The sequence below is a fragment of the Rhinoderma darwinii genome, chromosome 6, assembly GCF_050947455.1.
Source record: "Rhinoderma darwinii isolate aRhiDar2 chromosome 6, aRhiDar2.hap1, whole genome shotgun sequence".
In the NCBI taxonomy this organism is placed as follows: Eukaryota; Metazoa; Chordata; class Amphibia; order Anura; family Rhinodermatidae; genus Rhinoderma; species Rhinoderma darwinii.
In genome coordinates, this window is record NC_134692.1 from 63,815,255 (window position 1) to 63,830,640 (window position 15,386).

The 15,386-nt window shown below is 41.3% G+C and overlaps 1 protein-coding gene across 1 annotated transcript; it reads right to left on the bottom strand.

Annotated features, from left to right (window-relative positions):
- Positions 1-231: 231 nt before the first annotated feature.
- LOC142656598 (gamma-crystallin-3-like) lies at positions 232-13,207 on the bottom strand. The gene is made up of 4 exons (XM_075831528.1): positions 13,192-13,207; positions 12,506-12,558; positions 5,581-5,823; positions 232-520 (listed from the first exon to the last, which is right to left on the bottom strand). The coding sequence occupies exons 1-4, from the start codon at positions 13,205-13,207 to the stop codon at positions 248-250; spliced, it is 585 nt and encodes a 194-aa protein (XP_075687643.1). The 3' UTR covers positions 232-247.
- Positions 13,208-15,386: the final 2,179 nt, after the last annotated feature.

The following is a 15,386-nucleotide window of genomic DNA, read 5'->3' on the forward strand; positions in this document are numbered from 1 at the left end:
GATACAATCAGCCGATGAACGAGCGTTTTCTCGTTCATCGGCTGATCGTTGCCCTGTTTACACAGGGTATAAGTTTACGCTGTCTAATTCTTAGACAGCATTAGTTAATCTGCCCCATTGTGTCAAAAATTGTGATTGTGTTAAATAAAATTAGCAACAGTACTCACACTGAATAAAATAGGAAATACAAATGAAATATCTTCGTATTTTTTTTATTTTAAGCATGTAATTAAATTATTCTTGTTTATTAAAGATACTGGACCCTTCTGAAGGAGCCAACCTTGGAGTTTGTGGCACCCCAGTCATTATATCTCCTGTGCTCTCCAGGTCTCAAGTAATACTGACGCCCTTTGTAGTTGGGTTCTTCATAAAAAACCCATTGTCCATCAAAAACATTGCAGGAGTGAATGTCACGATAACGGAACTGTTCATATACTTGAGGACAATCTTCAGTGAACTCCATCATTTGCCCTTTGAAGTCTTCTTTCTCATATATTCTCATTCTAAATGGACCACGGTGCTTTAGAAGAAAAAACATGAAAATAGAAGCAATTAACCATAGACATTCTTGTATATGTTACTGATGAACCAAATATCTTCCTATAACATTCTCTTTTAACCCCTTCAGGACCAAGCTCATTTTGGCCTTCAGGACCAGACCCATTTTTTCAAATCTGACATATTTCACTTTATGTGGTAATAACTCCGGAACGCTTTTACCTATCAAAGCGATTCTGAGATTGTTTTTTCGTGACACATTGGACTTTATGATAGTGGAAAAATTTGCTCGATAAATTCAATATTTACCAGTGAAAAACACCAAAATTTTGTGAAAAATTGCAAAAATTTGCATTTTTCTAAATGTAAATGTATCTGCTTGTACGACAGGCCGTTATAGCACACAAAATTGTTGCTAATTAACATCCCCCATATGTCTACTTTAGATTGGCATCGTTTTTTGAACGTCCTTTTATTTTTCTATGACGTCACAAGGTTTAGAACTTTAGCAGCAATTTCTCACATTTTCAAGAAAATTTCAAAAGGCTATTTTTACAGGGGCCAGTTCAGTTGTGAAGCGGCTTTTAGGGCCTTATATATTAGAAACCACCAAAAAGTCACCCCATTTTAAAATCTTCACCCCTCAAAGTATTCAAAACAGCATTTAGAAAGTTTCTTAACCCTTTAAACGTTTCACAGGTATTAAAGCAACGTAGAGGTGACATTTTCAAATGTCATTTTTTTTTGCAGAAATTTATTTTTAATCTATTTTTTTTGTAACACAGAAGGTTTTACCAGAGAAACGCAACTCAATATTTATTGCCCAGATTCTGCAGTTTTTAGAAATATCCCACATGTCGCCCTAGTGCGGTAATGGACTGAAGCACCGGCCTCAGAAGCAAAGGAGCACATAGTGGATTTTGGGCCTCCTTTTTATTAGAAAATATTTTAGGCACCATGTCAGGTTTCAAGGGCTCTTTCGGTGCCAAAACAGTGGAAATCCCCCAAAAGTGACCCCATTTGGGAAACTACACCCCTTGAGGAAATTATCTAGGGGTATAGTGAGCATTTTGACCCCGCAGGTTTTTTGCAGAAATTATTGGAAGTAGGCCGTGAAAATAAAAATCGTCATTCTTTCAAAGATAATGTAAGTTTAGCTAATTTTTTCTAATTTCCACGAGAACTAAAGGAGAAAAAGCACTGCAACATTTGTAAAGCAATTTCTCCCGAGTAAAACAATACCCCACATGTGGTTTTAAACGGATGTTTGGACATACAGCGGAGCTTAGAAGGGAAAGAGCGCTATTTGGCTTTTGGAGCTCAAATTTAGCAGGAATGGTTTGAGCAGGCCATGTCGCATTTCCAAAGCCCCTGAGGGGACAAAACAGTGGAAACGCCAAAAAAGTGACTCCATTGAGAAAACTACACCCCTTGAGGAATCCATCTAGGGGTGTAGTGAGCATTTTGCCCCCACAGGTGTTTCATAGATTTTATTAGAATTGGGCAGTGAAAATAAAAAAAATCCTTTTTCTTCAATAAGACGTAGCTTTAGCTCCAAATTTTAAATTTTCTCAACAAATAAAGGAAAAAAAGAACCCCAACGTTTGTAAAGCAACTTCTCTGGAGTACGGCAATACCCCACACGTGGTCATAAAATGCTGTTTGGGCACACGGCAGGGCTCGGAAGGGAAGGAGCGCCATTTGCTTTTGTTGTACAGATTTTGCTGCATTTGGTTTCTGGTCGCTATGTTGCATTTGCAAAGTCCCTGTGGGACCAAAACAGTGGATCCCCCCCAGAAGAGACCCCATTTTGGAAACAACACCCTAAAGGTATTCACCTAGGGGTGTAGTGAGCATGTTCACCCCACAGGTGTTTTGCAGAAATTCGTGTGCACACGATGTGGGAGAATGAAAATGGGAATTTTTCCTTAGATACGCCAATATGTGGTGCCCGGCTTGTGCCACCATAATAAGACCGCTCTCTAATTATTATGCGGTGTTTCCCTGTTTTAGAATCACCCTACATGTGGCCCTAATCTTTTGCCTGGACATTCGACAGGGCTCAGGAGTGAAAGAGTACCATGTAAAATTGAGGCCTAATTTGGCGACATATAAAGTATTGGTTCACAATTGCAGAGGCTTTGATGTGAAATAATAAAAGAAACCCCTGAGAAGTGACCCCATTTTGGAAACTGCACCCCTCAAGGCATTTATTAAGAGGTGTAGTGAGCATTTTCACCCCACGTGTCTTTTCCATAAATGATTGCGCTGCGGAAGGTACAAATTAAAAATTTTCCCTAGATATGCCAATTCAGTGTCAAATATGTCGTGCCCAGCTTGTGCCACTGGGGACACACACCCAAAAATTGTTAAAAGGGTTCTCTCGGGTATGGTGATGCCATATATGTTGAAGTAAACTGCTGTTTGGGCACACTGTAGGGCTCAGATGGGTGGGAGCGCCATTTGGGTTTTGGAGCGTGGAATTTGCTTGGTAATAGTTTTGTTTGGAGTATCACTGTTGTTTCCGTTTATAATGTGGGGCATATCTGAGCTGGGCAGAGTACATCAGGGGCATAGTCAGGTGGTATAATAATAAGGTAAAAAAAATAATAAAATGATCCATAGATGTGTATTACGCTGTGATCGATCCTTTCTGCACAGGCCGGTGTCGCACTGATAACTGGCGTCCTTCCTTATCCCCCTTTTGGTCCACACTCCGCACCTTTGCAGTTTGGGGAATTTTGCCGGGAAAGCGTTGTCCTGGTATAATACGGGCACCGTCGCTTCCAGCGGATATGGTTGGGCCCTCCCCTTCCTGATTCCCTAATTTTAGTGCCTTGATACATCGCCTTTTGAAACAGAAGAAACGTTCCCCTCGGGCCTTCACAACTGGATAATTTTCTTTCCTGAATTATTAGAGCCTTAACTTATTTTATTTTTTCATAGACGTAGTGGTATGAGGGCTCTTTTTTTACGGGACGAGCTGTAGCTTTTATTGGTACATATTGGGGTACAATCAACTTTTTGATCACTTGTTATCCTTTTTTTGGGAGGCAAGGTGACAAAAAAAAAAGAAATTCTGCCATAGTTTTTTTAGTTGTTTTTTTTTTATACAGCGTTCAACATGCGTTATAAACTACATGTTACCTTCATTCTGCGGGTCAGTATGATTCCGGCGATACCAAATTTATAGAACTTTTTTATAACTTTTTGCACAATAAAATTACTTTTGGAAAGAGAATTTATTTTTTCTGTCGCCAAGTTGTGAGAGCCATAACTTTTACATTTTTTCGTCGATGGAGCTGTATGACGGCTTGTTTTTTGCGAGACGAGGTATAGATTTTATCGGTACCATTTTTGGATACATGCGACTTTTTGATCACTTTTTATTTCAATTTTTGGAAGACCGTGACCAAAAAAATAGTAATTATGGCAGTGTTTTTGAGGTTTTTTTTTACGGCGTTCACTGCGCTGGATAAATAACATAATATTTTTATAGTTCAGGTCGTTATGGTCGCAGCGATACCAAATATGTATGGCTTTATTATTTTTTTTCTATAATAAATGACTTGATAAGTGAAAAAGGGCGATTGTGTTTTGTGTTATTATTTGAAACTTTTATTGTATGTTTTACAACTTTTATTTTGACTTTTTTACACTTTTTTTTTACACTTTTCTTTAGTCCCACTAGGGGACTTGAATGTCCAACTGTTTGTTTGATGTTCTAATACATTGCACTATCTATGTAGTGCAATGTATTGGAACTGTCAGTTGTTCACTGACAGCAAGCCGATCAGGCTCCGCCTCTGGGCGGGGCCTAATCAGCTTACGTAATGGCAGACAGGAGTCCATTGTTAGGGCTCCTGTTGCCATAGTAACAGTCGCCAGCCTTGCCATCGCATGGCAAGGCTGCCGATTTTCTACAAACCTCTAGGATGCAGCGATCACAATGGATCGCTGCATCGAAGGGGTTAATGCCAGGAATCGGAGCTAGCTTCGGTTCCTGGCGATAGATCGGGGTGTCCGCTGTAACATACAGCGGACACCCACTGCTGATGACGCCGGCTCAGCTTCTGAGCCGGAAGCTGAGCCGGCGCCATCTTGCCGATGGTACCGGAAGCCTCCTGGGCCCCGCCGACGACGGGGCAAAGGAGGATTCCGTTACAGGCTGATCGGGAGGTAAGCATTAGCCCTCCGATCGCCTTTGCAGCCACCGGCAACCCAGCGATCACGTTGCTGGGGTGCCGGTGGCTATAAACTCCTCACATGCTGCGATCTCTATTGAACGCAACATGTGAGGGGTTAATCGGTCGGATTGGAGGCTAGCTCCGGTCCTGGCCGATACCTCAGCGTGCCAGCTGTAACATACAGCTGTCACCCGACGGTGATGTCGCTGGCTCAGCTCCTGAGCCAGCTTCATCTCCATGACGTACAGTAACGTCAAAATGCGGTAAGACACCGTTTTTATTGACGTTAATATACGTGATCCGGCGGGAAGGAGTTAATATACCCTGTAATATAATAGAATTTAATAGTAAAAGAAAAATGTAAACTTTCCTTTAAAAAAAATTCTAGGTACATTGACTAAAATTCTCTCTCTCTTTCTCTCTCTCTCTCTCTCTCTTTCTCTCTCTCTCTCTCTCTCTCTTTCTTTTTGTTTTTTAAGTGCTGTCAGACTCATTAACAATGTCAACAACAGGGTACAAATAAAGTGACAGCCACTACCCTTCATACCATTATAGATGCATGCCTCAATGTACAACAATAGCCACAAGACTCCCAAATACAGTGCCAGGAATATGCCTCAGTATACAAAGTGTCCGACACTTGTCCTACTAATTACAAAGTGTATGCCCCAAATAAGTGCATGGCCCACACCTGACCATAAAAGTACCCTCCATATGACAAAGTGTACCTGCCACATGCCACCATAAGATCCAACTCCTTTCTCTCCAATACACAGAGCCAGCAACATGCCCTTTAATATAGTGCACAAACCCTTTGGTACTCGCTTTTACTTTACATGTTGAGTGCTATATTGTGGTAATAACATATAAAAAGATTTGTGCTTCAGATACTCACTTGAGGTGTCAGGTGACAGGACCTAATAGAATCATTGAATCCCATCCATTGTTGGAAATCAGGGTACTCTCCTCTCCTTAGATAATATTGGCTTCCCCTGTAGTTGGGGTGCTCATACAGTATCCAGTTTCCACTATCTACTCGAATGGAGTTGCAGCGGTTGAAATAAGGTGTCATATCAAGACAGTCAGAGCTGCACTCATAGGAGCGGCCCTGGAAGTTCTTGTCCTCATAAAATATGATCTGTAGATTAAATTTTTTTTAGAGCTTTTTATGCTTTGTTTCTGAGTTATATTACATGTCCAAACAGGTGCTTAAAAGTTGAAATTTTCAAGAAAATCTGTTGCCAGAACAAACATTTTTTAAACTTAACGTTACTATCAAGCTTGAGGTCAGTTAAGTACAAATTCCCATGAGAAACCTGCAAACAAAAAACCCTGTATTCTTAAAATTGTACAACACACAAGGCGGATACGCTGTGTAAAAGCATCGCCCTGGAACCCACAGGGAATTCCAGCTGAAAAAGCGCAACAAATTATGGTGCAGTTTTTCGGCTGGAAGGTCTGCTGTGGAAAACAGTGGTAAAAAAAAAATAATTATCCCTAGGCAATGCGTCCCTCTGACATCCTGCAGCCCGGCCTTCTGGGATGACGTTCTCATCCCATGTGACCGCTGCAGCCTGAGATTGGCTGCAGCAGTCACATAGGCTGAAACTTCATCCCTGGAGGCTGGACTGGAAGCTGAAGCAAAGAGAACTGGGTATGTATAATGTCTTTATTTTTTCTGAGTTGCGATTTTTGCTGTGAAATCGCAGCTTTTCCGCTGCAAAAATCCCAACATCTGCTATTTGTTGCGGGTTTTACCTCCCCATTGAATTCAATGGGAAAAAACCCCAACAGCATAAATTGGCATGCTGCGAATTAAAAAAAACGCACCGCAGGTCAATTTATGAATGTTTTTTCATGTCTTTTTTTACGCAGCATGTGGATGAGATTTGTTCAAATCTCATGCACTCAGCCGCTATTGTATTACACTGCGGATTTTCCGCAATGAAATACATTGCGGAAAATCCGCAGTATTTACGCTACGTGTGGAGATACACTTAAAGTGGGACATATAATGAAAAGAATCAGCAGACATGATGCTCATATAATATTATCATTCATAACACCTATCAAAAAATATCTGACTTAGTGTCGTTAAAAAAATAAGATGCACAGAATTGCTGGTCACACTGCTCTAGTTTCTGGTACAGTCCAGGTAATAAATTTCCTTTATGTTCCTATGCTGCTTTGTTCTGCACCAGCCGGACTAATATGTAAGCGGCCATCAACTGCATTCACTGTGACCTTGTCCTCATCTGCTTGCTGAGGAATCTTGTCCAGCAGAAAAAAATCTCTAACAGATTTCTTTTGTCAGGGCAAAAGTGATACTGTATGAGAATTTATTGCTTGACTGCTCCTTATGACAGAAAGGCATGATCATGCTTCTAGAGGTAAGGTTTTCATTTTACCTCAGGGATGGCACCATCCTGCCTATGAGATCCTTAAAGAGAACCTTTCATCTGCCCATACATGTGCAGCTGAGTGCACCATGTAATGAGCAGGGCTGCACAAACCCTGGGGCACATTACACTTTTTTCCACCTCCCTCCGTTATTTAGATATTGGTGCTGTTATATTTGGCGCCCGATATTTAAAAAAAAACCTGAACTGTCAATGGGGCATGCAATTCCACGGGATGTCTATTCACAATCTCTGCACTTCGTTACTCTGTCTGTGGTAGTTACAGCAGAGGAAGCGTAATCTCGCCAGATTACGCGGTAAATGACAGGTTACAGCGAGATTACGCTTTGCTCTGCTGTAACTACCACAAAAGCAGTAACGAAGTGCAGAGGTTGTGAATAGACATCCCGTGGAATGTCTATTCACTGTCTAAACACTTCAGTATCGTTAATGTGTTAGTATAAGACAGCACATAGCGATCTAACAGGATCCCTATGCGCTGCCTAAATGAATGCAGAGGAGTGCATGACGCTGATTGGTCAGCGTCATACACTCCTCTGTACAACACCCACTTGGTCTAAAGTAAAAATACGCCCACTTGGGCATTAAGCAACTCATTAGCATAAATCTAAAATCGCTAATAAAGTGGTGAAAACAGATCATTTTATTAAATAAAAAGCACTGCTGTCACCTACATTATAGCGCCGATCTCCTTATGTAGGAGATAGGGCACTTATAATGTGGTGACAGAGCCTCTTTAATGAGAGATAAAGAGACAATACTAATATTTAAATACGCTGTTAGGCTACATTCAGACAAGAGTAGCTAACCTCGGACGTGAAAAACTGCAGTTTATCACGTCCGAGGTGTACCTGTGCGGACGCATTGTCACGGTTTTCCCATGGACTAGAGTCTATGGAGGGATGCGTGACATGCAGGAAAACAGGACATGTCCATTTTTTTCACGGACCCTTCTCCGTTGAAACAGCGGCCGTGTGAATGGCCCCATTGAAATACATGTTTTAACATATATGTTTTAAAGGCCGGCACAAGTAAAAGATACACGCTCGTCTGAATGAGCCCTCAGGGAATTGAGATAATAGAGGGAAGTCCCCTATGAAGGATTGACATACATTATATGAGCCAGAACGGAGAACAGCTATAGAGAGCATCTGTTGTTGTGTAATGCTTAATTTCCCCTATTGTGTCACTGCAGAGAACTTGTGATCAATTTATGTAAAAAAAAAAAATACAAAATCAGTCCTGAATTTTCAGGCTTTGGATAGTTTTAAATTGAGGAATTTTACAGATTCCCTATCACTGATTATATAACTATGCTATAAGGAAGCAAACTATAGACAAAGGATGTATGCAATGATTATAATAGAAAATAATGATTTGATAAATTAAAATATAGCATTCAATAGAAGAACCAGTTCTAAACCACCAGGTATCAAACAAAAATATATAAATAAAATCCAATATACATTACCTTTCCCATTTTTGTGGATGATGTGGTTAAGAGCTTGATGCTTCCTAACAAAATAGCCTCTACTCTTATATATGCATTTCTCTGCTGATGTCTGCATACATTAAGTCTTATGTCAACAGTTTTTGTGTTTAGTAAGGTAAATATATGGCCCTTTCATTTATTGTTTTTTAGACTTTTCTGTGGTTACAAGAGACCATTGTCTATATTTGCTTACAAAGGGTTCCATATTGAAAGGTATAGAACAAATAAAATGAAAAACAAAAACTGATTTGTTCTCTGTAACATGTAGATAATTTTATTTTGGTGTAAACTTACTACATTTCAAACATTGTTTCATCTTTTTATTATTACAGTTTGATCACACCTCACACTGGTGCATATAATAGTGCACAAGCGCTTCCGTACTATCCATTTTCAACCATATGCATTAAGGGCGCCTCTAACACCAAACAGGAGGTTCATTAGTTCCTTGCCCTGCCATTCAGCGCCTTTCAATGACCCATCCGGCACCATGACGTCATCATGCCGCTAACATCATTCACCTGCAGCAGAACTGCTCAGAAAAGACCAGGCCTCTTATGCTAGAGGATGGCGTGGAAACGAGATCAGGTGAGTATGTAAAGTTTTTGTTTTTTTCAGTGAACAGTGTAAGTGTCTCTACTTACAGGGGGCTCTATCTACAGGGGGCTCAATGGGGGCACTATATACAGGGGGCGCTATGGGGGCATAATCTACAGGGTACTCTATGGGGGTAGTATCTACAGGAGGCTAAATGGGAGCACTATGTATGGGACACTATTTACAGGGGGCTGTTTGTCGGGCACTAACTCCATGTGGCTGTATGTGGGTTACCATCTACAGGGGGATCTATGGGGGCACTATCTACAGGGAGCTGTATGTGGGGCACTATCTATAGGGGGATCTTTGTGGGGCACTATCTACAAGGGGACTCTATGGGGGCACTATCTACAGGGAGCTCTATTGGGGCCCTATCTACAGGGGGATCTATGCGGGGCACTATCTACAGGGGGATCTATCGGGGGCACTATCTACAGGGGGCTCTATGGGGGGCACTTTCTACAGGGGGATCTATGAGGGGCACTATCTACAGGGGGCTCTATGGGGGTACTATCTACAGGGGGCTCTATAGTGGGTACTATCTACAGGGGGATCTCTGGGGGAACTATCTACAGGGGGCTCTATGAGGGGCACTATCTACAGGGAGCTCTATGGGGGCACTATCTACAGGGGGCACTGTGTGTATGTGTCGTGCTTTACTTTACAATGTGTGACACCATTGAAGGGTACTATTATATTCAGGGGCACAGTCTATGGGGCTATTATATTCAAGAACACAGTTTTTGGTGCAATTATATTTACAGGCTTAGTGTGTGGCACCATGAGAATTTTATCTTTGTTTAAAGGTGCAGATATGTTTGAAAAGTGAGAAGCTGAAGAATTCTGAGTGGCAAACTGCAGAAATGGGGCATGTATGGGAGAAGTCATTATAGAGGTCTGGACCGGATGGAGAAGAAAAGAGAAAAATAACGACTAGAATCTGAGGAGTCATCTATGAGTCACTAAATGTAAATGTTTATTCTGCGTCTAACTAATCAGTACTGTAGTCACTGTACAATCTGCAGCGAGATGACGGGTCATATAATTTTTTTTTGTGAAACAGCAACTTCCAGCATATCCTTACCATTGTTCGGGCAATGCTGGGAGCTGTAGTTTTATGCCGTACAAACCTATATGGCAGGGGTTAAACTGAATTTGCAAATGATCTCTGTACTGAGCTGTATATGTGCTGGTACTGTATGTATGTACTGAGTATCACAATCTGTGGGTATGTGGACCCACTAGGCCGCATCGCCGTAGCGGAGTAGCAGCTGGCCAAACAACATTGTACCAAGTTTCTACAAAGTCCAAACACAAGGGAACCTGTAATAGTCCAGACAGTAGCAAGGCTAGGCTCAGATGGTACTTTGACGGTAGGTGATGCAAAACGTGGCAGGAGGTACCAGGCGTGGCAGATGACATGACACAGTATAATGCTCCTATAGCTGCCACCATACAGTATAGTGCCTCAAACGGTATACTGACCCATAGATGCCCCATACAGTATAATGCCCACACAGATGCCCCATACATTATAATGCCCACACAGATGCCCCATACAGTATAATATCCACACAGATGACCCATACATTATAATGCCAACACAGATGCCCCATACAGTATAATGCCCACACAGATGCCCCCATGCAGTACAATGCCCAATCAAATTCCCCCATACAGCATAATGCCCCGTAGCTGCCCCCATGCAGTATAAGACCCCCATAGCTGCCCCATACAGTATATTGGCCCCCATAGCTGCCCCAACACAGTATAATGCCTCCCATAACTGACCCCACAGTATATTGCCCCCAGGCTTAGGGGCCCGGTCACAATTGCAACCGTTTCGACTCCTAGAGCTACGCCATTGTGTACAGTAGCCTTCAATAGCATTTGCATCCAAAGGACGCAAGCGCTATTGAATGTGGCGTCGCTACCGCTACCGCTATAGCAGCCATAGCATGGGGAGGCCCGTGACGGCTGGCGCAATGGGCCCCCTCATGCCATGGGCCCCGTAGAAGTCGCTATGACTGCTATATCGGTAGTTACGCCACTGCGTCCAACTAATGAGCAGAGTACTGGTGGACATGCATGCTCAGTTACTATTCCCACAGACAGGCATCAGAATAGTGATCCTCTGTTCTCTGCAGAGCAGCTAAGAGAAATAGTTTTCTTCCCTGTCAGGGAAAGAGCAGAGCCCCTGTAGTAGAATGGCAGTGTAACTGAGGAGACTCCTCAGCTTTTTTTTTTTTTTTATATTTAACTTTTTTATTAAAGTTTCTAATCATACAAAAACCAGAGTAATGAAATGTGAAAACAAAAGACATATATTACATATCACAATCTCGAAAAAATAAATAAATAATGATTTAAGATTTCCACTTTAGTCTTTAGTTCTCATGATTTTCACCAACCCTCTTCTTCCGCTCGCCCAGTAAAAAAAAAAAACAAGAAAAACACAAACATAAAAAAAAAAAAAACAAGAAGACAAATAAGACAGTCAGGGGTATCAACCGCAGTTAATGAATTATCTAAAAATCTCTAGCAAAAGAACTCCATATATTTCCGTATCTTGAAACTCTATCCATTTCTGCCATGTTTTGTAATATTTGTCGTAACCACCTTTTATCGAAGAGGTCAGATTTTCCATTAGCATTACTTCTTTAACCTTAATAATCCACTGAAATATAGTGGGAGCTGTGTTTTTCTTCCACAAAATTGGAATACATTGTCTTGCTGCCAAGACTAAAGAGCAGAGCAATGAATGCTTGTATATTTTGATTGGTACATCGCAGTGATGAAGCAAAAGTAGTGCACGGTCTGATGGAATGGTCTCATCTGTTACTTCCCCTATCACACACCTTATTTTCTCCCAAAAAGAAGATAACTTTGGACACGAACAAAAAAATATGTAGAAGAGTACTCTCTGCCTCATTACATCTCCAACACATAGATGAGATCTCTGGAAAGATTGTGTGTAAGCGAGATGTTACTCTATACCATCTGGTCAGTATTTTGTAACTTGTCTCTTGATATCGAGAACTAATAGACGATTTATGTATTAATGTAAGAATATGAATCCGCCTTGGCGGAGATAGGGATAGTTCCAAATCTGTTTCCCATTTAAGAAGATATGGCGGAGGCGATTGATCTGGAGGATTTTGAAGCAACGAGTAAATCATGGATAGTGTATGTCTTAATAATCCTGAACCTACACAAAGGGCCTCAAATGGTGTTTCTGTACCTGTAAATAATAAGCTTTGAGTTAGAGAGGTACAAAAGTAACGAAGTTGGAGTACTCTCCAAGGACCTACTGGACTAGGGTCTTCAATAGCCGATAATTCCGGGATTGTAAGCCAATCAGAACCTGAAATTAAATCAGATGTCCGGGAATTTCATATGAGATCCATACTCGAAAGATTGGATCTTCTAAACCAGGTACAAAGCGAGGATTCCCCAAAATAGGATACAGAGGAGAGTATGTTGGCAGAAATTATGTCCTCACCACTATATTCGAGCAACAAGCCAGTGTTGCCCCTATAGTTGGATGGGATTGTAAATCTTTTAGGTATTTAGGTTCAATCCATGGGGAAGCCATAAGTGGGATTTTTGTAAAAGATTGTTCTAAGTCAACCCAAGGTTTTTCTTTCATATGTCTAAACCAATCCAATACCCGAACTAGATGGGTAGCTAAATAGTATGATTTTATGTCAGGGAGGGCAAGTCCTCCTCTCTCCCTTGATCTACACAATAGTGGATGTTCTATCCGTGGAACCTTCCCTGCCCAAACAAAGATAGTCTGTATAGCTTTGATTATTTTAAAAAATGAGGTTGGGATCTTAATTGGGAGTGTCTGAAATAGATATAAAATACGTGGTAATCAGGGGAGGATTATAATAAGGGCAATCTGGGCAAGTACCCGGGGCCCGAGGCTGGAAGGGGACCCAGTTTGCCCTGTTTCTCCTGTAGCGGCTGTTAAAATTACAGCGGGACCTCTCACCCAATTGTATCGTCATCCTGAGGATGCGGATACAGTTGCTTACATTAGCGCTGGCGAGAAAGGGAACTATCCTTTCCCTTCTTCCCATTCGGCAATAAACTAATGACAAAGCCAGCGCGATTATGTCATCACGTTGACTGCGCCGTTACGATGGATGACACTGTCTGGTCTCTGACCACTCCTGCGGTGCTGGAGGAAGATGCGGGAACGGTGACAGGTGAGAATGTTTTGTTTCTTTCTCTGCAGCGTTGGGGGCATTATCTACAGTGGGCATTGTAACTGGCGCTATCTAAAGGGGACATTTTCTACAGTGGGCATTGTAACTGGCAATATCTACAAGGGACATTATCTACAGTGGGCATTGTGACTGGCACTATCTACAAGGGGCATTGTAACTGGCTCTATCTACAGGGGGCATTACCTACAGAGGGCATTGTAACTGGTACTATCTACAGGAGACATTATCTACAGAGGGTATTGTAACTGGTACTATCTACAGGGGCCATTGTGACTGGTGCTATGTACAGGGGGCATTGTTAGTGTGTTGTTTTACTTTACAGTGTTTGACAATTTAACTCCTGGGCACAGTGTATGGTACTATTATATTCAGGGGCGCAGTGTATAGTACTATTATATTCAGGGGCGCAGTGTATAGTACTATTATATTCAGCACAGTATATAGTACTATTATATTCAGGAGCACAGTGTATAGTACTATTCTATTCAGTGTACCTTGTTTAACCCCTTCCCCCTGCTTGCATTCTGGGCCCTAATGACCAAGCCATTATTTACGTTTTTCCATCGTCACATTCGAAGAGCTATAACTTCTTTATTTTTGCGTCGACATAGCTGTATAAGGTCTTGTTTTTTTGCGGGACAAGTTGTACTTTTTAATAGTACCATTTAGGGGTACATATAATTTATTCATGAACTTTTATTAACTTTTTTTGGGGGGGATAGAAGAAACCCTGAAATTTTGCCACTCTTTTTTTGCGTCCTAATTCTACGTCGTTTATCGTGTGGTATAAATAACACAATAACTTTATTCAACGGGTTGTTACAATTGCAAAGATATCAAATTTGTATAGTTTTGGTATGTTTTACTACTTACACAGTAAAAATACTTTTTTTTTCAAAATTATTTGTTTTTGTGTCTCCATATTTGAAGAGCAATAACTTTTTTATTGTTCTGCCAATGCAGTTGTATGAGGGCTTTTTTTTTTGCAGGACGACTTGTAGTTTTTATTGGTACCATTTTGGAGTAGATGCGACATTTTGATCACTTATCAATTTTTTTTAAGTCAGGATTAACAGAACACAGCAATTTTTTGATTGTTTTTTATTTAATTTTTTACGGCGTTCACCGTGCGGGTTAAATAATGTAACAGCTTTATAGTCTGGGTCGTTACGGTCGCGGCAATACCAAATATGTGTAACTTTTTTGCTTTATTGTGTTTTTTTTTAATAGTAAAGCATTTTGTAATGGGAAAAACTGGGTTTTTCATTTTTTTTTTTCACTTTTTTTTAAATTAACTTTATTTAAACTTTTTTACTAGTCCCACTAGGGGACTTCACTATGCGATCCTCCCATCACTATTATAACACACTGCAATACTGCATGACCTAGCAGGCATTTACTACGGACAGACCTGGGGGCCTTTATTAGGCCCCCGGCTGCCATCGGAGACAGACACTCGGTGATCTTATCACCAGGTGTCGTGGGATGAGAGGGAGCTCCCTCCCTCTCCAAAACCACTGAGATGCGGTGCACGATATTGAGCACTGCATCTGAGGGGTTAAACAGGTGAGATCGATACTAATATCGATCTCCCAAGTTCGAGCAGGGACGCCCCCAGCCCTCAGCTACCTCTTGCAGCTGAGAGCAGGGACATTTATCGGCTCCCTGCTCTGTTTACTTTATTCTGATGCAGCGCCGTGAAACGGCTATTGAATAAGAATAAAGCCCACTAATGACCGCTGTGAAAAGGCTTATCGGCGGTCATTAAGGGGTTAATAAAGAGCCCTCTGATCACACATTTATGAGTTTCCCAAAGTGTACCTGGGTCTACATCCCCTTTATCGTTGAGTAGGAAGAATTCCATGCTATTATCTCATCCTCTAGTAATAAGGTGTTAAACTTCCATTGCTACTGGAAAGGTATCAGTGATTTTAGTAAGATGGTCATTGTAATTAGA